At 39.7% G+C, this 24113-nt stretch overlaps 2 protein-coding genes across 4 annotated transcripts in view; one reads left to right on the forward strand and one right to left on the reverse strand.

Moving 5' to 3' along the window:
• The window catches only part of MAPK6 (mitogen-activated protein kinase 6), a 46926-nt gene extending 37611 nt beyond the window's left edge, over positions 1–9315 (reverse strand). Inside the window, exon 1 of the mRNA XM_078448620.2 lies at positions 9197–9315. The gene's annotated coding sequence lies outside the window, so the exon portion shown is untranslated. The remainder of the gene's footprint in view (positions 1–9196) is intronic.
• The window catches only part of LEO1 (LEO1 component of Paf1/RNA polymerase II complex), a 76861-nt gene that overhangs the window by 1482 nt on the left and 51266 nt on the right, over positions 1–24113 (forward strand). Inside the window, exons 2-5 of one of the 3 annotated variants that reach the window (XM_078448622.2) lie at positions 5255–5413; positions 8623–8753; positions 9483–9592; positions 20197–20314. In XM_078448622.2, coding sequence (XP_078304748.2) covers positions 20245–20314 — 70 coding nt within the window. In that variant the 5' untranslated portion in view covers positions 5255–5413; positions 8623–8753; positions 9483–9592; positions 20197–20244. The remainder of the gene's footprint in view (positions 1–5254; positions 5414–8622; positions 8754–9482; positions 9593–20196; positions 20315–24113) is intronic. The other 2 variants (XM_078448621.2, XM_060618511.3) reach the window with 2 other exon arrangements.

Here is a 24113-nt window from a genome sequence, read left to right on the forward strand (position 1 = left end):
GGGAGGGGAGAGTTTTGAAGGGAGCCTAGAAGAGTAAACAATTGTTTGACAAATCCAAGAGTAATCTGTTGAGGAGCAGGCTGTTTATCCTGACGAAGGCTAGTTCAGTCAATAGTCTGTTGTTCAGATAAATGGACTTTGAGGAAATTCCTGAAACCGCAGTTAAGTTATTTGCAACTTCATCTTCTTGGGCAAGAATTTCTTGGAATTGAAGTCAAGTTTCTGTGAATGGTGGAGTTGTAAAGGCATGTTAATGTCATCGGTCTTCGTTCTCAATCCTATTGTGTGGCTGTAAATAGTTTCAGTTCTCAGTAGTTTTTCAAACTGAAGGCTATGATCCAGTAGTGAGTAGTGAAGTGATTTTGGTGGATTATGACTTGCATTTTTTCTTGTGGAAATAGAATAAAAAACTAGAGAGCATTGCCCATAATAAATGGTAAATACTGTTTTGTGAAACTTATGTTTCCATTATCTACTATATTTCAACAAATCTGAAATGTCATTAATCATGACATGCCATTATTTTATGTACTATTAAGAAAGTGAAAACAACACAAGTGAAAACTCTTATCAAAATATGATACTCTATTGCTGCATCCTGGTTTTAGAAATATTAACACAGAAGACCTATTTTCTTTTCATTGTTATTTTTGAGAGACAGAGACAGAGCACGAGCCAGGGAGGGGCAGAGAGAGAGGGAGACACAGAATCGGAAGCAGGCTCCAGGCTCTGAGCTGTCAGCACAGAGCCGACATGGGGCTAGAACCCATGAACGGTGAGATCATGACCTGAGCCGAAGTTGGACACTCAACCGACTGAGCCACCCAGGCTCCCCTAGAAGACTTATTTCTTAAAATTGATGAAATAAAGTATATATAAATGAGCCAATTGGATAACAGTGTAAAATGTATTTCTACTTATCTCTCATTATTGCTATGAACTATGCTGTTGTCAAAAGAGTCTGAAAGCCACTGTTGTAGTGGAGTCATGCAGGAGAGGATCGAGTAAGTACACCATAAAGCAGCATGAGATGATTACTTCCAGAACAGAAATGCAAATTACCTGCTCTTATTGGAAAGAACAATTAATGAGGACATCAGGAAAGCTTCAACTGGAAGAGGGAATATCTGAGCCTGGGCGTGATTCCATCAGGAAGGATCAGGGAAAAAATTTCTGAATGAGAGAGCAAAATGTACAAAGGCATGAATGTGCCAGGCACACTTTGGAAGTAGAAGAAATCTGACAGGCCTAGGGGAATGCAGACAAGTTAGCACCAGACTGAGAAGGCCTTGTTTGGATGCCAAAACTTTTGGATTTATGTTAAAGGCAGTAGGAGAGGCACTTAGATGATACAACGAGTACTTTAGAAAGGTAATTCTGCCATAAATGGGAAAGGTGGGTTAGATGAACAAGAAATTAGAGACAGGGAGAAGGTAGGAGAATCTATTGCTTTTTCTGCCCTGCATCCTTAATCTGGTAACAATACTCTGATGCCCTCTAAGGGCCACTCTTTACTGGGTAAGTCAGAATTCTGTCACAGTGACGGAAAACCCAATCCAAACTCTGGTTTAAACATGAGAGAAAAAGAAAGAGAGAGAATGTGTCTCTAGTGGGCACAGAAAGGGAATGACGATACAAGTGATAGTCTTGGGGCAGAATCAGCGGGAGTTGGTGAATGCTTAGATGAGTGAAGGGTAAGTCTCTAGTCACCCAGTTGCCCTCACTTCACCTGTTTGAATTTAAATTCCCTCATTAGACTACTTGTTTTATCTTTTTCCAACTCAATTACTATCTTCCTATTAAGATAAACTGCCAGTATCATGATTTGCAAGATGGAGGGCAAAACAGATTTTAAAAATACAGACCACTAAGCTTGATGCCAAACCCTGGAAATTTCCTAATATAAATCACAGAACACAGTGTGTTAGGGAAAATGTAACTATTAGTAGGAGTCATGGAGTCTTTTCAAGTAAATCATTACAAAGAAATACCACTTCCTTTCTTGATAGGATTATTACATTATTGAACAAATGTGTTGGTCATTTCAAAAAGTCAAGATACCTTTAGGTTGGGATGAGAGGATATGGGTTTATATTATTGCAGAGAAACGTTGATTGGAAGAATGCTGATTAATGGAGTGACACAAATCTTGAAGCCTTGCGTTCTCAAAAACAGCAATACACATTTTTCTTCCCCTTTTGCCCAGTCCTGAGTAATGTTTTTGTCAATGTTTTGAATTAAGATACTTAGCAAATTTAAGAACTCAGATCAGAATATGATAGACGACAGAATAATTACTCAAAATCATGGTTTTTACAGAAAGAGATGACATTTAACTGTAGTAAATATAAAGTATAGCCTCTTTGTTCAGAAAAGTCATTTGGAAAGGACGAGGACTTGGGAGATTCAGCTTGACTTGATAATATAGGGGTAAGTTACAGATACTCATGCGGTATGAGCAATCATAAAAAAATAATAATGACATGATGTAAATTGTGTTAAAGTGATACACCCAGCATTCAAATCACAGGGGTATCAGACCTATGCTGTTGAGCTCAGAATTTCTGAACTTTTTGTGTTCAAATATAGATATCACATAAAAAGTACTACCATACATAACAAATTAGGATTCTTTCAGAAGAGACATCCAAGAAAAGTGTGGAAATCTTATACTCTGAAAAACAGATGAGGGAATTGGGTCTATTTAACCTGCAGAAAAGAGATCTGCTAAAGGGTTGTTATGCAGAGGAAAGAGTAGATGTGTTTCGTGTTGCTTTGGAGTTCAGATCTAAACCATCAGGAGGGCTATTTCCAAGAGGAAAATTTTGGCTCAGTATAAGAAAGGACAGTTTTGGATATTGGAACTGAACCATAGTGGACAGGACTTCCTGGTGAAGTGCGGTGCTACATTGCCGGAAGCATTCAATCAGAAAACAATGGCCACCTGTCAGGGTGCTATAAAAGGAAATGAGGAAGGAGGGGCCTGCAGAGATGTGTAACATCCAAGGTCTTCTCTAACTTGAAGCTTCTATGTATCTATGTTTATACTCTTAATTTAAAATGATTGCTCTCTTAGACATGGTTTCTAAAAGAACACATTGTAATTTGATTTGTAAATAACTTTCCACTGAAGAAACGCATTGCCAAGTACAGTTGATTCTTTGTTCATGGTAGCTTTGTTCTATAAAGTCACCAAGAACACTGAATTAGTGACTGCTGAGCCATTGCTTCTAGGGGAAATAACAGGATTAGGATCCTGCAAAACTCTGGTCTCAACATTTTTGCCAATCAGTCATTGTATAATTTTGTGTTCTGTGTGTTTCTATTTAAAGACACCTAATTTAATATATATTGTTGATTCTTTAACATTAAACTCATGGCCAAAAGCACTATAACTCATGCTAAATGAAGAATATCTAACATATAATCTCTGAAAGGCATATTACACCTTTCTTATACTTAGGGACACTCGCCAGCACATCAGTATTATTCTTAGGGACCATTTTAAACAGCTAAATCGCCACCACCACCAACAACAACAAAACAAAAAAATATGGCACTAAATAGACCACAGAAAAGACACTTGCTTATAGTATGAGAGTTGATACAAGAAGGTAGACTACTGCCTTGTTCAACCTCTATGGAAACGTAGACATAAGGCAACAAATTTTTCACCACTCTTTGCATAACCACAAATGACTGAAAATGCTGAGTATTGATTTTGCTTTTCTTGTGTTATTAGTGGATTGGCATCTGGTTTACAGTGTACAGTCTTTGGAACAAATAAATTGAAGCAAGTAGTCAAGTTTGCAAACAGAATCTGCGAGTAACGAGAATTGACTATAGTTAAAAATTATGAAGAAACTGTCTTCAGTCAAAATCCATTAAAACTGTATGTAAAGTTCATTAAGAGGCAGATCAGTTGAATGCTTTTATGAGGTGGGAGACACCTATAAAGGAAAATCAAAGATCCTACATTTAACTTGATGGGACAACAAAGAGCTTACCCCTTGGGAGAATGGTAATAGCATCATTTGTCAAATTCCTACCAAGCAGCCTGTTTCGGGTAAACACTTTATAAACATTATATCATTCTCTTAGGCTATGATAAATGGGATTTTGTAGAAAAGCTGCAGTAAGTAAGCTACTTAAATTTTTTTAGATAAAGCCAGGCTTTCTGTGCAATAAAATTACTTTCTGAAACAAAAATTTGTACACTTCTTGAATAATGGTTATGTAACTAAACATTTAAGTGTACTGGGAAATACCTATTGGAGTAATTTTGAGAATAATCCGGGCTTCTGCCACATAACCACTGTAAATAGAAAGAATAGACATGATTTCTTTCTGCCCATCCACAGGGACTGATAAATATTTTCAACTGTGGGGACAAAGCAGCTTTCACTGTACAAGGTCATTCCCTTCCCTTTTGCATTCCAAAATAGACAAGCTATCTGTCACTTGGGAAAGAAGGTAATTACTATCTGTAACTCTAAGTAAACTTGTGTGGAAGATTTGTTTACATTCAGCATTCTGAGTACTCAAGTTATCAACTAGTATGTAGTATGATTTAGTAGGTCTGCCTTCCACAATCCCATCTCCCACCTTCTGTTTGACAAATATTTTGCCAGCTGGCAGTTGCCACTACTCAGACACCCTCCCCTGAAAATGTTATCATCCCTATAGATCCAGACCCACCTCTGGGGTCTTGACTGAAGCCATCACCATCTCTAACAATGCCCTAGGTATGGTGTCCTGAAACAAAAATAGCGAGGCCCTCAGGAGGCCTAAGATCCATCTGCCCACCCTGGGTGGCTCTATCTTTGTGAATGCCCGTGTTAGGCTGCCAAAGGCCTCTCCCCACCTCCCCCAACCTCACCCCCATGCCTCCCATACTCAGGGTGTTATACAGGACCCCACATTCAGAAAGACTATGCTTGTTTTAATACTCTACTGTTGCCATCTTGAAATTCCTAATAATTTTATCCTCCTTTTCTTAGTTTTTTATTTTTTGAGAGAGGGAGAGAGAGTACACACGTGTGTGTGTGAGCTGGAGAGGGGCAGGGAGAGAGAGTAAGAGAGAGAATCCCAGGCAGGCTCCTTGCTGGCAGTATAGAGCAGGTCTCAGGGTTTGATCTCACAAATCAGATTGTGAGATTGTGACCTGAGCCAAAATCAAGAGTCAGATGCTTAACTGACTGGGCCACCCAGGCGCCCCAGCTAATAATTTTATCTTTGAACTTCTGTTTTATAGTGCAGTTGATGGGACAATGGAGCATGCATGTGAGTAAGAGAAGCAATATGCACGTCCACTGTTCCTTGCTGCCCCATTCACAGAGAGCATTCTCCATGCCCCACAAGCACAGAATACTCATGGACCCACACTGTGCTGGAGTTCAGTGAAACAAAGCCAGTGAGTACAGGGGGTGTTATGCCCACAGCCGAGTAAGTGGAGGGGGCTGATAACTCCAAAAGGCCATGCTTTCCATTGAAACCAGAACTTGCTGGGGCGCCTGGGTGGCTCAGTCGGTTGAGCGTCCGACTTCAGCTCAGGTCACGATCTCGCGGTCCGTGAGTTCGAGCCCCGCGTCAGGCTCTGGGCTGATGGCTCGGAGCCTGGAGCCTGCTTCCGATTCTGTGTCTCCCTCTCTCTCTGCCCCTCCCCCGTTCATGCTCTGTCTCTCTCTGTCTCAAAAATAAATAAATGGTAAAAAAAAAAAAAAATTAAAAAAAAAAAAAAAAAAGAAACCAGAACTTGCTTTGAAACCAGAAAGAAGGCAATGGCATTCTAAGAAACACAAAAGACCAAGGAACCCTATTGTACCCTCTCTTGTGTTTCTTCCCTGTATTAGCCAACCACTTATGCTGAAAACATTTCCTTTTCCTTTCAGTCCTTTCTTCCTCCTCATGAAGGCAAAGGTAGACAGTCCTGGCAGAATGTGTATCAAGAAGTGAAATAATAATGGTTAAGTTAGTTTTCTGCGGTGTTCCACTGCTTTGGTAAGAACAAAATATATATGCATGTATGAGCTACGAAACAAATTGTGTCATTTTGGTGACTTCACATAGGAGTTAAATGCTCTTGTATTTCGAACTGGCATTGTTTATGGCAATATAAAAATTAATTGTGAAATCCATGCTAATAACAAAATATTTCCTTAGCACGATATTAAACAGTTATAATAAACTGTCTATCTAAATTTAAAACACCAGGACAAGTCGAGAGAGACCAGAAGGAAAGAAAAAACCTTTATGTTTTAGTACCTTTAGCTGCATTTGTTTTTTTCTTTTTGAACAAGGGACCCCAGAAATTATGTGTCTGGCTTTGATACAAAAGAATGCCAGCAGCCCTACCCTGAAAGGGGAAAGACTCCCTACCTAATGCCACTCCCCTCACTGGTGGGCTTAGGGCAGGAGAGGTGAGAGACTATCTGTGCCAGGTGGATAAGACATTCCAGTCTGCCACAGAGCCCAGCCACCCACACTAGGAGCTGCATTTCCTGTAGTAAACACACTGGCTTCATTACTCACGGAGGTAGGAAGTGGGGGAGGAAGGAAGACCTTGTTCAGCTGCTGGGGCCCATTTTCCCCATGGAAACAATGCCATGGTGTCCATTCTTCTCACAGAGTGGCATATGTGCTAAGTGGGCTCCTATGAGTGGGCCTGAGAACCTAACCCCGGTTTGTCACATTGTTTCTCTGAGGAAAGTGCATTTTCAGTTTCAAACAACCAAGTTAGAAATCAACTTTGGGGAACACATCTTGGTCATACAGGAGCTGTCTGTACCTTCCTCGCTCAGAAATGCTCACCACAGACAAGGATGGTGTCTGTCAAAACCTAGGTAAGCATTAAAGAGAAGGTTTATATTAAAAGTAAGAACTTTATCCTCTCGGTGGGATGAGGAGTCCAGTCCTTCAGATGTGTAGCTTGAAGAAGTTGATTGTAGGTTCACCAGGGATGATTGGTCTCTGGCAACCAACACACACCTACCAAACCCAAGAAACTGTGTACTGCAAACCAGATGCCAATCTACTAAGAACTTGAGAAAAACTGCCCAGTTGGACTAAAGATCTGTCTAGTCTGGTATTCTCTAATGATGGTTGTGAACCTCTGTTCTATTCATTGTGAACTCTAGTGTTGAGCATAGGCCCTGAATTTAATGTTCTCTCAATAAATGTTGAAAATGAAGTGGGGTTGCCTGGCTGCCTCAGTCGGTAGAGCATGTGACTCTTAATGTCAGGGTCATAAGTTCAAGTCCCACATTGGCCATGGAGCCTACTTTAAAAAAAATTGGGGTACCTGGGTGGCTCAGTCGGTTAAGCTTCCGACTCTTGATTTCATTTCAGGTCATGATCTCATGGTTCATGGGTTGGAGCCCTCTGTTGGACTCTGCACTCACAGTATGGAGCCTGCTTGGGATTCTCTGTCACTCCCTCTCTCTCTGCCCCTCCCCTGCCTCCCTCTCCCTCTCTCTCAAAATAAATAAATAAATGTCAAAAAAAATTATAAACAACACAGATGTTTAAAAAAAAGAAAATGAAGTATTTTTTAATATTGTAATTGCTCTCTATGACATAAAATTCAGAAAGGTAAGGATTTCCTCCAAATATCCACTTATTTAATAATTTTTTTAAAGCAACTTTCTTCGCAGGGAATCTGATTATTTTAGTTCCCCTTTATTACAACCTTATGTATCTACCAGGCTCTCTTTTTAAGGGTTTGGGGCAGAATTAGGTGCATGATTCCAGGTATTCATTATCATTATGTCAAATGTAGGATAAAACAATGTTTCCAGTTTTATTTTCCACATTCTTAGCACCAAGAGCTAGCATCATTCTATATGACTTTAGGAAACAGTCAACAATAACTCATGGTTCTCTTTCTTTCTTTCTTTTTTTCAGTAGGCTCCATGCCCAACATGGGCTTGAACTCCTGACCCTGAGATCAAGAGTCTCAGGCTTTACCAACTGGGCCAGCCAGGTGCCCCTGGCCTTTCTTGAAAATAAAGCATAGCTGCTTTCTTGTGGCTCCTTTCTTGAAATAAAGCATAGCTCCAAGCTCTTCTTTTAAGTATGCTTCAGATTAACAATCCTAAATACATTATTCAAAATTAGTACAGGATGAAACTTATTTGTCACACTTATGTCCACTCACATAGCTTTGTGCAATTTATCTTTTCTTCAGTTTGGATCCATCTGCTTGGTATTTAGTACCCCAGAGAGCTTCAGGACATCTCAGCCCAGTGACTTTTTTTTATATGAGTCTGCTTCCAAGCAGTCCCTAAAAGTCTTAAATAAGACAAGTCTTCCAGCAGTAATTCATGGGGGTTCCACTCTGAAATCAGAAGAATCCATCTGGTATCCTGCACTGACAATAGATAGCAGACCTAGGGACTGGTCCCAGTTCTGCCACTTATTAGTTGTTAGACTACAGGCAAATCATTTAATCTTATTATTTTTTAAAGTAGGCTTTACACCCTACATGGGGTTTGAACTCATGACCCTGAGATCAAGGCCTGAGCTGAGATTAAGAGTCGGACGCTTAGCTGACTGAACCACCCAGGTGCCCCTAATCTTATTTTTTTAATGGTATAAATAACACCTGCCTCACCTCCCTCCCAGGATTGTTCCAAGGATTACCTGAGACTGTGTCTGTGAAAGCACTCTGAAAATGCTAAACAACTGCATAAATAAGGGGTGTCATTAACATCGTCATTCAGTAGCTCACCTGGTTAAAACATGGTTTCCTGAAGGTAAGCCAGCTCTCTCTCCTTTCATTCAATCCATCCCACAGAGGTTCTTCTAGTGCCTATTTTATCCAAGATAGAACTTTTCCCCCACTTTCTTGGTAACTTGGGTAGGATTTCTTTTTCAATGTTTATTGTGTAAATTGGTAGACATTTTTTAAAAAGTGCAACGTCCACTCCGTGCTTATTTCTGTCTCAAAGAGATGTGGTCAAATAGTGAAGCAGGAGACACGCTTGAGCACGCTGCTGCAAAGGTGGAAGGCCAGAGCACAATCCCTACCCGCATCTCCCCCCAGAAAGCAGTCTTCTGCTACCCTCAGGCTAGGAGAGACAGAAAGGAAAGCCTAGAGGGGGTGCAGCAAAGCGGTTAGTGAAGAGAACACGAGGAATAACTGTATACAACCTCTCAGATCCCAACGATCAGTATTATAATAAATAGATTTACTTACATGAAAGCAGCTTAAAGCAAATCTCCTTTAATTTAGCCTGTGGTCCATTCAGCAAAGAAACATTTCTTCCATTTTTAGAAGCTTCTGATGGAGATTTATAGATACTGTTTCCAGAGGAAAAATAAAAGGCAAGTGATTCTCGGGGAAGAGAGGAAAAACACAAAATTTTTAAATGATTTAGCTGTACAGCAGGTTATGAAGGAAGGAAAAGGAAGAGATTAAAATGGTTCTTTCCCTCCTCCCTCTGTGACTCAGAGATTCATCCTAAAAATAATTTTCATTCCAGTTTGGGGAAGCTGAGCAAAGACTCACGTCTCCACATTCCAAGTTCCATGATGGCCTTGGAGAGGGAGGGAACCAAAGGAAGAGGAAAATGGGAAACAGTAACTATTAAAGGTAATCTGGAAAAGACTTTATCTACTCAGAAGAGGTGAGGTGAAATTAAACGCCAGGCTAGCTGTAATGAAGCAAGCATTTTCTGTTCTTGCCCTAGTCTGAGGTATGTCGTGTCAGCAAGGATGAAGCCTCAACTTGCCTTTCAGCCTTATTTCCTACCAGCTCTTCTGGTGATCAGTGTTTTACTCATTCAAATGAATTTTTGTCTTCTAACATCATTCCCCTTTCTTGTTTTTTTTTTAATTTTTATTTTTTAACTTTATTATTATTTTTTTTAGGTATAATGGGTCATTCCTCTTTCTTTGTATCAGCAGCAGAAGGTTCTTGTTTAGGTGTTTCTTTAGTCACATTTAATTGATATTAGTATGTTCATTTTAAAAAGAGATTTTTATTTTTAAGGTATTTCACACTTACAGAAAAGTTGTTCACGTAGCATACTGAACTCTTTTTTTTTTTTTTTTTAACCTGAACAATTGGAGAGTAACCTGACAGATAGCAACATGCATTGACCAGATGCCCTTCAAGGAAGGACTTGTTGCCCAGCCTTGGAGACTGTAGTCGGCACACAGCTGTCAACTTGCATTTCCTTCAGGGTTTGCCTCATCTGCAGAGAGCCATCTTGCCCAAGGAGATGCCCCTTTCCCAGGTGGCCCAAATCCAATGACTGATAATGGCAAGGATAGAAAGGCCTGGCTATTTTGGCCCTGTGGAAGACAACTTCAATGGCCATTTCCACCCGAGAGCTCCCAGTGGGGTTAGCTGAGGCTATCAGCCTGCAGCTCAGATCAACTTCTACCTCTCCCCACTCCTGTTTGCTTCCCCTCCTATCCACAGATGTTGATCCCAAGAGCTCTCCCTAATAATTATCCTGAAGACTAAAGTCTGCCTCAGAGTGTGTTCCTAAAACACCCAAACTACTACTCAGCCAGGACAGGTCTGAGAAAGCAGACAATAAAATGGAGTTTTGGATCTGCATCACTCACCATTCACCTGGTAGGAAGACCTCGTCACTGGTGATAGATGGAGGTCAGACGGTGACTGGCACAAGGTGGCAGCCCAGTTATTAAGATTTTCACCAGCGATGAATTGGGGTAGTATACCAGTGAAAGAGAATGTATTAGCTTTTGTACTGTGTGGAGGAGATAGTAACTACAAGGGGATTGAATGGTTATTGTGTAGCTCTCCTGAAGCTCTAGGTAAAGAAATGAAAAAGCTGAGAAAGTGACTAGCAGACAGCTGAAAGCCAAGTGTGAGAACCAGAAGGTCTCTTTCATAGCAAGTAAAGAGGCTTTCATAACCTGCAGTGGAGAGAACCGGATCGAGCTAAACCATTATGTAACCAAGAGCCAAAGGTTAAACTACCAAGTAAACTAGGTCTCCTATGCTAGAGATGCTGCTGTGGTTGAGAAGGAGTGAGACCCTGGCACATGGAATGGGGACGTCTGAGCTGATGCCCCCCAAAATCTTGAATTCCCAGATTTCTCTTGATCCTCGGAGCCTGAAGAAGTGAGCTACCCTTCCCTATTAAAAGCTGCACATTCCCTTCGCTTGAGAAAATAATGCCAAGGCCTCTCTCTGCAAGACAACATGTGACTCCTCAGTATCTGCCCCCACCTCCCCTCCTGTCCACTAAATCTATAACTAGGGTGACGTGACAGCATAACCCAGCTGGGGACATGCTAGGCCTGAGAAGCGAGCAAAGAAACTAGACCCCAAAGGAGCAAAAAGATCTAACCAGCATGGACTGCAGGAGGTGGCGGGAATACACATGGGACTAGATTCTGAGGATACTTGATCAAAGGGGATAGAGCATGAGATTAGATAACAATTTGTGTGTGCTCTCCCAAAGTCAAAGATTTACACTCTGATGTAAATCTTACTTGCCAGTAAAATGGCTTCTGTGAAGCATGGTAAAAGTGGTGGCCCATGCTGAGTGAGATCAAAATACCATAAATGTCTTGGCAGGTGGGAGAGGAAAGAATTAAAATGCTAAGAGAAATTTAAAAATAATAAAACATCTAGGAGTGAATTTAACAAGACTTGTACACTGAAGTAAAAAGGGGGGGGGGATAAATTTAATAAGACCTATACACTGGAGAGTACAAAACCTTGTTGAAAGAAATTAAAGAAGACCTAAATAAATGGAAAGATATTCCATGTTCTTTTATTGGAAGACTTACTGTTGTTTCAATGCTAATAACCTCCAAATTGATTTATAGATTCAATGCAATCCCTATCAAAATTCTGCCTGGATTTTTTTTTTCTTTCTTTTTTTTTTTTTAAAGTAACAGATCTTAAAATTCATATAGAAATGCTAGGGACCCTGAATAGCTAAAACAGTCTTTGAAAAGAACAAAGTAGAGTACTCAATTCCTAATTTCAAAACTTACTACAAAACTATTGTAACCAAAACAGCATGGTACTGGCATAATGATAAACATAGCATAAGAGAATAGAACTCAGAGTCCACAAACAAGCCTACATGTTTATGTGCAATGGATATTCAGCATTCAGCAAGAGTTCCAAAACAATTATTGAGGAAAGAATAGTTTTTTACACAAATGGTTCTAGAGCAACTAGACATCCCTATGCAAAAGAATGAGGTGGGACCGTTATCTCACAAGTGCACAAAAATTAACTCAAAATGAATTATAGATCTAAATTTATAAAGCTCTTAGAAAAAAATTAAGTAAATTTTTGTGACCTTGGATTAGGCAACAGTTTCTTAGACATGACATCAAAAACATAGCCAACCAAAGGTAATTTGGTAATTTGGGCTTCGTCAAAATTGAAAGCTTTTGTGGTTCAAAGAATACCAGCAGGAAAGTGAAAGGACAGCCCACAGAATAGGAGAAATTATTTGCAAATAATATATTTGATAAGACTCTAATATCCAGATATCTGTATCTATATGTATGTATCTATCTCTTTATTCAATAATAAGAGAAATAACCCAATTTTAAAATGAGCAAAGACTTTTAAGGGGGGCCTGGGTGGGCTCAGTCAGTTAAGCATCCGACTTCAGCTCAGGTCATGATCTCATGATTTGTGGGTTGGAACCCCATGTTGGGCTCTTTGCTGACAGCTGAGAGCCTGGAGCCTGCTTCAGATTCTGTGTCTCCCTCTCTCTCTCTGCCCCTCCCCTGCTCACATTCTGAGATACCATTTAGCACCAATAGAAAGACTGTAATAAAAAAAAAAAAAGGGAAAATAACAAATGTTGGTGAGGATGTAGGGAAATCGGAGCCCTCATATGTTGCTGGTAGAAATGTAAAATGATGCAGCAAATTGAGAAAACAGTGTGATAGCTGCTGAAATAGTTAAACATAAGGTTACCGTTTGACCCAGGAATTCCATACCTAGGTATATACCGGAGAGAATTGAAACATATGTCTGCACAAAATTTGTATCCAAATATCTATAGCAGCATTATTTACAATAGCCAAAAAGTGAAAACAACTCAAATCTCCATCAACTGATGAACAGATAAATAAAATATGCTATATCTGTACTATGGAATACTAGTCCGTTATAAAAAGAAGTGGGACTCTGATACATGTTACAACATGGATAAACTTTGAAAACATTATGCTAAGTGGAAGAAGGCAGACATAAAAGGCCACATATTGTATGATTCCATTCATATGGCATGTTCAGAAGAGGCAAATCCACAGTGATAAAGTAAATTAGTGGTTGCCAGGAGCTGTTGGTAGGAGAGAATAAGGAGTGATTGCTGACTGGCACAGGGTTACATTTTGGTGTGAAGAAAATATTCTAAAATTGATTGTTGTAATGGCTGTACAGCCTTGTGAACATACTAAAAACCACTTCAAAATGGGGAATTTTATGTATAGTTTGTGTTACCTCAATTTTTTAAAAAGGGTTCAGGGAAGTAGGAGTGCTGGTGTGGCCACATTATGTAAGATCAGAAAACCCACCAGATGACTGTTCCACAGGAGGACCTGGAGAATACAGTGTCTACCAAAGCAAAGAAGAATGTGTTGGTAAACAGCACTAGAATCACTGTGAAGTCTAGTGGTGGCTTGCTTTTGAAGGCTGGACTTATGGTAGGGGAAGCTGTTACAAAACTGATCTCCTCATTAGCAAGGGAGATCATATAACCCAGAAATGATTGAGCCAGGTGACATCACGCGACTGTCAGAAATCATGTGGATGCAATTAGGATAATGAGTGGCAAGATCAAAGTGGCAACCATGAGCACTTGACCTACAGAGAGTTATGGAGATAGTTAATAAAATATGGTGTCACTTGCTAGAAAATAGATGGGCAGCCAATAAGGGTACTACTCCTTCTGTATAAGCAAAAGAAAACAGAGGATGAAGGGAATGGAATATTTGGGAGCAAAGTTTTTATATACTGTTGAAATTAAATTCGTATAAAGATGTTAATTGTAATACCCCAAGGAACCACCAAGAAAATAACTCAAAATATACATATGTACTAAATAGGAAATGATGAGAGAATTAAAATGGTACATTGGAAAACATCTTTTTAGCACAATAGAAGGCAATAATATAAGAATGAAGGAATAAAAAAGACATGGCATATAGAAAAGAAAGCTAAGTGGCAGATGGGCAGATATAAATCCCTCATGTATAGAAGGACTCAGCCAGTTGATTTTGCCTCTGTTACTGACCACACTATTGCTGGCACAATGGATACGTGAATGAAGTGGCCATGGTGGCAGAGACTGAGGCTATTCTTGGCCCGATAGCATGGGTTCCCACTTCTCAGGGCTCATCTAGCTATTGCCACTGCTAAATGTCTAACTTGACAACAAGAGATCAATGCTGACTTCCTGATAGAGCACCAATCTTCAAGGAGACCAACTAAGCAATTGGTGGCAAGTTGACTACTTTGGGACCTTTCCACCTTGAAAGGGCCAGTAGTTCATCTTGCTAGGATGAAGACATATTCTGGGTAAGGGTTTAAATGTCTTATCTTCAGGCTTCGCCCTGGGCTTACACAATGTTTGATGCACCAGCAGAGGACCTCCCATAACATTGTATCAGATCTAGGAACCCAACTTACAGCACAAAAGGTGTGAGAGTGAACTCATGACAATGTTATCTACTGGTTGTTATCACTTATTTTAGCACTCCAAAGCTTCCAGCCTTGTAGAGCATCGGAAAGCCTTGCTGAAGGCACAGCTGAAGTATTAGCTTGGTTGAAATGCTATGAGTGCCATCTTCCAGGATACATTAAACCTATTGAATAAAAGATCTTTTGTGGTGCTGTAACCCCAGCAGGAAAAATACATGGGTCTATGAGACAAAATATGGAATTAGGAGTGGTCTTGCTTATCATCACTCCCAATGGCCCCGTGGGGAATTTATGCTTCCTGTTCCTGCTATTCTGTATTCTGCAGGTTCAGAGGACCTGGTTCCTAAAAGGAAAATATTTCTACCAAATGGTACAGCAAGAGTCACTTTGATTTACTAGCTAAAACTGCTGCCTGGGCACTTTGGGTTCCTACTATTCAGGAATAATTGGGCTGTAAGTAGAGGAACAATCTTGGCAGGGGTATTAACCCTGATCATCAGAAGGAGTTAGGTAAGGTTGCTGTTAAACAGTAAGGGTAGGAAAAATTATTTTAGCATTGAGACCATGTATCTGAATGCTTCCTGTTAGTCCCTTGCACAGTTACAATGGTAAATGAATAATGCAGCAAGGACATGGCAGTTAGGAACTCAGACCTCTCTGGGATGAGAATCTAGATCATGCCCCCAGGTAAGCCACTAAGACTAAGAGAAGTGCTAGCTGAGAGTGAGAGGGATTTAGAAAGGATGGTCAAGGAGGGAGGCTGTAAGTTTCAATGAGAGCCCTGAGACCAGCTACAGCAGGGCTATAGCTTGTCCTACAAACCTTCCTCTTCTAAGTCTCCCCAGGAGGAGAGGCTCATCAGAAACCTGGAGAAGCTACTCTTCAACAAAGATGAAGTGGATCCAAGAGCAGCACAGGGAATGAACATGGAGATGAGCCCCTGAGATTTCTCTTTGCAAGACTTCTTGTCCCGGCTCCCTGGAGGACTGTCAGCAGGCAGCCTTCAGTTCCCAGCTCCTGCTGCTGCAGACAGTTGCTTTATCAAAGCTCAGGCCCTTTGGGGCTAGGCCATAGCCAATTCTTGATCCAGGTCTGGGTTTAAAGCCCAGCCCTCTCAGCCTGGTTTGGGACAGTAATGAAGGGCCATTTCAGCTCCAGAGCTCCTCGTGGGGTTAGTTAAGGCCGCTGGGCCTTCCTTATACGCAGCTTGCTTTTTCCTTCTGTCTAAGCCTGTTTCTAAGCCTGACACCCTTCCACAGGTGTCAATACCAAAGGCACTCCCTAATAAACATCCTGGACACTAAAGTCTGACTCAGAGTCTTCTTCCTGCAAAGCCTAAACTGTGAAAATGCCTTGTCATCTCAAATGTGTTTCTTACTAATGAGAACTTTCATCTAGATCGCCCCAGTAGAACTATCAAAATCAGGAATTTAACATTGATGTATGAACATCGGTTCAAATGTCGTCAGTGGTCCCAATAATGTCCTTAGAGGAAAAGGATCTTGTCCAGAAATTATGCATTTTATTTAGTTGTCTCTTTAATCTTCTTCAATCTTGAATAGCTTCCTCATCTTTGCTTTCATGACCTTGACACTCTGTAAGATTACAGGCCTTTTTTTTTTTTTTTTTTTAAAGAATATCCCTCAATTTGGGTTTGTCAACTGTTTTTCAAGATTACATTCAGGTTAAGCATCATTGGCAGAACTAGTAGAGCAGTGATGCCATGTTCTTGTCATTGCATCCTGTAGGTTGGCACATGACTCTAATTTGTCCCATCACTGATGATGTGGACTTGATTAAGGTGATGTCTGCCAGGCTTATCCACTGTAAAGCCACCCTTTTCCGCATTATAATTTACTATTTTGCGGGGAAGTATTTTAAGGCTATAAAAACATCCCATTCTTCATTAAATTTCCTATATATTCTCTTATATATATCCATATTGGTTATGGAATCCTTATTTTATTCAGTGACTTATAATCCATTATGGTTATTATTTTGACACTGAGACTGTTACATATTTGGCCAGTGGGAGCCCTTTCTGGTTTGCTTCTTTATCCTTTTGACATACCTCCATTATTCTTTTTGCACTTCCTTGCTTGCTGCACAAGATAGTCCAAGCTTATTTTGTACTTTCTCTGCCCCAGTCCTAGAATCAGCCATTTCTTCATGGAGCTCTGGTTCCCTTTGGTGAAACTAAGGGCATTTAGAAACTAAGATCTCAACATTAGGTGTGCTCATTGCTATTGAGGTATCACTGTTCTCAAGCCCTTTCAATGGACAGAACTAGGGTCTATCTGAAATACATGACTGGATGTACATAAATACACATGTATATAAACATATACACATTTCTATAAACACATTTGCATCTGTATGTATATACCTATACATATTCAAAATCATGAGTTCACAATGATACCTCCAGTTCCAATTTAACACCAACTAATTCATTCTAGTTTTTCACATTTCATATATTTAACTACTGTCTCTACCAGTAAGAAACCTGACTCTCATTATCCTGAATATGATTACTTATTTAATTAATCCCTCTGCACATAAGCAACCTCCTGTGATTGCTCCTTTCCCTAGTGTGGACATGCTCTTCACCCTGCACCAGGCTACTGCTCCACCCAGATACCCACCACATCTTGCTTGGGCTCCAATGCCCCAAGATGGACCATCAGGATTTCCTCACCCTGATCTGACTCTGACACCTGTGCCAGGTGGCCTTCCTTCATGGATGCCCTTTCACCCAGCTGGATCTCTGCACCCACACTAGGCCTCCTCTCTTCCACTCCCCTTCCCTTGTACTATCTTACTGCCACTGAACTCCAACATCTGGCACCAGGCTGCCCCTCTGCAGGGACTCCATTCCTACTCTGCTCATGACATACTCTGATGTACCCCTCCTTATGGGAACACCCTTCTCATCCCACTAGGTCACTCCCTTCACAGATGCCCTTCTCACCCCTCCTGGGTTCTGACACTTGTACCAGGCTGCCCTCTTACCCAGATGCCCTACTTACACCTCTTGACTACCATGACTCCACACCCCTACCAAAGACATCCACCCTGCTTGGCCCGTGTAATGACTTTTGAATTGTTTTATGGAGAAAGAAGAAGAAAGAGAGTGGGAAAATGGAGGAAGAAGCAACAAAACATTAGTTCATCTTTTTTTTTTTTTTTAAGTTTATTTATTTATTTTGAGGGAGAGAGAGAATGAATCCCAAGCAGGCTCCATGCTCAGCAGAGCCTGACTCAGGGCTCCATCTCAGGACCGTGAGATCATGACCTGAGGGGAAATAGAGTCAGAGGCTTGACCAACTGAGCCACTCCGGGGCCCCTCAGTCATCTTTTGGTCAACTTTTAATAAAATAATTTTTCTGAGATTCACTTCCATTTTAGTTTTTGGCTAGATCTATTTCTGCCGTCATGTCTGTTAAATTTATATTTGTCAGGAAAGCCAAAGCTGCCTGCTCAGTGCATTCCTTATCTATGGTACCTACCATCTACCAGAAATATTACGGTTCACACAGGCCAATACATAACTGAAAGTCCTCCTCTCTCACCATTCTTTTCATTGGGGTTTTCAGGATAATATACAGTTACGGGCATTTATATTTGGGGGTAAGGGCATCTTGCTTCAATACTTTCTACTTTTCCCTGATTTCCTTTTTCCTCTTCCTAGCAGTACTCCATTAAGCTTGCTAGGTTGATTTAAATGGAACCTCAGTTGGTTTAACTTTGTGCTATACTTTTTCTCATAGGAAGGCATTTCAAATGTCCTAAAGCTACATATACCCCAGATCCCCATAAGAATGGATTATTTACCTCTCTTCAAATGTGTTCCAAGCTGTCCTACCTGTGTTTTTATTCATGCTGGGGCTCCCACCTGGTCCATCGTCTCATTGCTTCTCCAAAGTCAAAACCCTACATCCTGCAAGGTACACTTCACACACTACCTCCCACCAAAGCCTTTGGCACTATGCCCAATCCGGGACCTCCACAGAGCTCTGTATGCATCTGTGATGTGTATCCTTTTCCGACATGTTCTTTTTTGAAAAATATTTATTTATTTTTGGGAGGAAAGCAAGCTGGGGGAAGGGCACAGAGAGAGGGACAGAGGATCCGAAGCCGGCTCTGTGCTGACAGGCTGACAGCAGTGATCCTGATGCAGGGCTCGAACTCACGAACTGTGAGATCATGACCCGAGTTTAAGTTGGACACTTAACCAACTGAGCCACCCAGGCTCCTCTTTTCTGACATATTCTAATTACCATTCTTAGGAGACCAGAAGCTAGCTCCTTAGATACAGGTACCATTAATTTTTCGTATCTTTACCCCATGGAGGCCTTGCATGGAGTAGAAGCTCTACATATGTTTAATTGAAACCTAATAAGGGTTTGTATATTTTATATTATCTTTTCTTTGCATAGTACAGTCTTCAAAACAATTAAACTTCCTAGTAGCCCTTTCTGGCATGAGACCTAAATTTTCCACCTTACAGAAGAGAAAGATGTTTACTTTTATCATCCAAAGGACAAGAAAATGAAGCTGTTCATCTTTTTTTCCAACATGATGCAATAGGTTGCATTAGTATATCAAGAGATAAAATCTACTCTCAAAGCAAATTCATATTTGCCTACGGACACCTGTATTTTTATCCTGCCCAAATAGCACTCTAAGTTTTGAAGTTATTAAATACTGACATTGTCTCTAGAACATATGCATTTACTTTGCATAGTGAATAAAATTATATTTTCACCTGCAGAGAGATGGCCCCAATTCCTCACTCCCCATAGGAATTATGTAACTACAGTAGAAGACCGACCTGCTTCTTTTGTGTTGGTCTTAGCCTGGATTCTCATAATCTGTTCCAAAGTAGGGCATTATCAAAAATCTACTTTGTCCCATTTTTTTTTCTCCATTTAACTGTTTATTGCAAGGGCAATCCTTAGATTGTAAACACTTTGACTCAGAGGTGTCTTCTAACTCTTTTGCATTCTTGTGTGTGTGTTAATGGCACACTATATATCTGCAATGAATCATTTCACCGAATTACTCTTAGGGTGCTTTCTTCCCTAGGCTATCACTACAGATCTCACTATGTTAAATAGTCAAAACATGAACTTTCGGTGTTTTTCTCCTCATGCTTGATCCTCCTGGTTTTAGATCTCGTGTTCATCCCTACTGGTCTGATAGATATGGCACCAAGATTTTAGAGGCAGCTTGAAAAATTTTAAGCTCCTCTTTCTACATCATGCCACGAAATGGCAAAAACTTGGTGAAGAAAGAAGGGTTGGGGTCCATGAGGCGATCTCCTGTATACTAATAGAACTCTTGCTGACAGATACCTGTGGTAGGCTGAATCATGGTGCCCCAGAAAGACATCTATGCCCTAATCCCTAGATTGTGTGAATGTTACCTTATATAGCAAACAAGGACTTTGTAGGTGTGATTAAAGATTGTGAGATGAAGAGATTATTCTAGATAATCAGGGTGGACCCTACATACAATTTCATGTATCCTTTGAATAGGAAGACAGAGGGAGATTTGACATACAGAAAAGAGAAGGTAATGTGACCATGGAGGCAGAGATTGGAGTGATGGGATCACAAGGCAAGGAGTGTTGCCAGCCACTGGAAACTCAAAGAGGTAAGAAACCCATTGTCTTTATAGTCTCCAGAGGGAGCACAGTCCTGCTGTCACCTTTATTTAACCCAGTGAAATTGATGAACCTCTGGCCTCCAGAAATTGGAAAGAATAAATTTCTGTTGTTTTAAGACACCAAGTTTGTGCCCACCAGAAACTAATACTTAAAGACTTGGAGGGTGGGGAGCATAAAGAATAAACACAAACTCCATCCTTAAGTATCTATGAATTAAATAGGAGCAGTTTGTAAAATATTATGACCCAATGTGTGGTAAAATGCAAAGATAAATGCCAAAGTCAGGAAGTACTGGAGAAATTCAGAAAAGTGAGTAATCTTCAGTGAGGAGCTGGAGTAGATTAGGTGGGTTTTACTGCATAGGTAGATTGTGAAAGTAGGCCCTTGTACAAAAGGAGAAGACTTTAGATTTAATCCCCTGGACACTGGGAATTCAGTAACAAATTCTCTCCTCATTTTCTTTCTTTTTGCATTAGGAAAGTAATCTAGGCTTCTCTTAAAACATTTCATAGACATAAAAATTTGAATGTAAGATTCCCTTGTAATTCCAGTACTCCCAGAGAAAAGCTTTGCTAACAAGTTGGTATATATTCTCCCAGATTTTTTTCTGCACATATAGTAATAGGTTTATATAATTATTGCCAAAATGGGATCATGCTATAAATATTCTTTTGCAACCTGCCATTAAAAATTTTTGAACAAAATAAAAAGGAAAATCATATTTTAAGATGATTAACCTTTTGGCAACACTCATGTAGATCTCCCTAATCTGTCCTAATTACAGTATGTACTGTACTGAGGGGAGAAATGGAAACAAAGAAAGAGTAGCTAAAGGTTGTTAAAATAATCCGGGTAAATCAGGGTAGGGTCTTTGGCAATAACTGATAAAGTAAGGGATTGGAAATTTTTCTAGTGAGGGTCAGGAAATATATGTATGTATTTCAAGATCTTGGGCCACATAAATAAAAACTAATTTCTCCTTTTTACCTTTGAGAGAGGGAAAAAAAAAAAAGATTCCACTTATCCACATTTGAAGATAGCCATGCTCTCTGATTGTAGTAATAGCAATCCTAAAGGGAAGAAATTGCTTTCTAAGCAGTGATGGCAGGGCTAAGTATTTTATATACATTGATGTCTTTTCTGATTATGAAAGCATTACATAATTATGGCAACATGGAAAAAATTGGAAAGTAAAACAAAAAATAAAATTACCCAGAATTCCATCATTCCACTATAACCACTGTGTGGTTTTTGGCTTATTTCCTTTCAGACATTTTCCTGTGTAAAGGAATATATATGTGTATGTGTATGTATATATATACATATGAATATATATGAATATGTATATATATACATATGAATATATATGAATATGTATATAAATATATACACATATATACACACACACATATATATGAAGTTGAGATAATACTAGATACTGCTTTGTGACATGCAGTTTTTACCTGACAGTGTGTCATAAGCATTTTCCCATGTATTTCAATGTTCTTTTAAAAACCTTTGTTTCCCAAATTGGCATTTTGGTGGTGGTGGTGGTGGTTGCAACAGTGATACAATTTCATTATGAAAACTGGAAACAAACACAGCCGTATGTGAGGTGGAATATGAACACCTTCTCATAATGTCACGTCCCAGAAGTATAGAGATCTGGTGGAACATACTCATGCTTGGCTCATTGAGCTTCTTTCCCAAATCCATGTTCCATAACTATAGCTTGAAGTCAGTCATGGCAGGAATATTTACGCCATGGAAGTTGGCAAACATCAGTTATCAAGGCTTTTTGTCCTGGAGTGCTGGATGTTAAACTTTTACCACTACATCACTGTGTGTACCTTCCTAGACATTTAGTGTATATTTAAATATTTGTTTACATAAACATAGATGATTACCATAATAAGGTTAGTTATACATCATCTCAAATAGTTACAATGTGTGTGTGTGTGTGTGTGTGTGTGTGTGTGGTGAGAATACTTAACATTTATTCTCTTAGCAACTTTAAAATATACAATTCAATATATTTTTCAAAGATTTTATTTTAAGTAATCTCTGCACCCAACTTGGGGATTGAACTCACAATCCCAAGATTAAGAGTCTCATGCTCTACCAACTGAACCAGTCAGATGCCCCTACAATTCAATATTTTTAACTGTAGTTACCGTGCTGTACATTATATCCCTAGGACTTACTCATCTTATAACTGGAAGTTTGTACCTTTTGACCCCCTTCACCCATTCTGTCTCTTTTACTACCCCTGCCCCCAGACCCTGGCAGCCATAAGCTCGTTTTGTTTTTTTTTTTCTATGAGCTCGTTTTTTTTTTTTTTTTAAGATTCCACATATAAGGAAGATCATACAGTATTTGTCTTTCTCTGTATGACTTATTTCAACTTTGTATAATATTCTTAAGTTTCATCCATGTTGGGCATGGCAAAATTCCCTTCTTTTTATGGCTGAATAATATTCCACTGTGTATTTACCACACTTTCTATATCCATTCATCTGCTGAGGGACACAGGGTTTTTTCCATGTCTTGGCTATTATAAATTCTGCTGCAGTGTATATGGGGGGGGGGGGGCAAATATCCCTTTGAGATAGTGATTTCATTTCCTTTGGATATATACCCACAAATGGAAATGCTGGATCCTATACTAGTTCTATTTTTAATTTGGGGGGAACCCCCACACTGTAAAAAACATCCCATTTTCTAACCAGCTTTGGCAATCTAATAATATATAATGTTCCTCTCTTCAATACATATTCATGTACCTAATCTGTGCTACTTAGTATTTCACTGTATGACTGCATTATAATTTATTTGAACAATCCTCCACTGATGGGTGTTTTGAGTGGTTACAATTTCTGACTATTATAAACAAACTTTCAGTGAACATTTTGTCCACATATATTTGCATATCCATCAAATTATTTTCTCACGATACATACCTAGACATGGAAATGTTGAATCAAGGAGTATACCCATTTACAATTTAAATGGACGATACCAAATTGCCCTTTCAAGAGGCTGTCTTATTTTTCTACTACCTTCACCAGTATATGCACTGATACATATAATTTAAGTGATTGCATAGGATTTCAGTTTATGGATGTCTGATAACTTGTTTGATCCATTCCCTACTATGATGTTCCCAATATTTCTCATTTCTATGAACAATGCTATAATAAATACCCTTGTACATCTTCATGTGAATCTCTTATTTTCTCAAGATAAAGTCTTTGATACGGAATTACAGAGCCAAAGGTAAGAAATTTTTATGACATTTTGTCACTTTGTCATTTTGACATTATCAGATTCAGGTCAGTATTTGGAATTTAAAGTGGTGTTTAAGAATTTACTTGATGCTAAATAGAAATGAATACTTTTTTTAAAGTTTATTTAATTATTTTGAGATAGAGAACGAGCAGGGGAGGGGCAGAAAGAAAGGGGGACAGAGCATCCAAAGCAGGCTCTGTGCGGACAGCAGAGAGCCTGACACTAGGGCTCAGGCCCATGAACCATGAGATCAGGACTTGAGCCGAAGTCTGCCGCTTAACTGACTGAGCCACCCAGGTGCCCCAGAAAAGAATACTTCTTTTTTTTTTTTTTTTTTTTCAATATATGAAGTTTATTGTCAAATTGGTTTCCATACAATACCCAGTGCTCATCCCAAAAGTTGCCGTCCTCAATACCTATCACCCACCCTCCCCTCCCTCCCACCCCCCATCAACCCTCAGTTTGTTCTCAGTTTTTAAGAGTCTCTTATGTTTTGGC

Source organism: Panthera onca, chromosome B3 (assembly GCF_046562875.1).
Source record: "Panthera onca isolate mPanOnc1 chromosome B3, mPanOnc1 haplotype 2, whole genome shotgun sequence".
Taxonomy (NCBI): Eukaryota; Metazoa; Chordata; class Mammalia; order Carnivora; family Felidae; genus Panthera; species Panthera onca.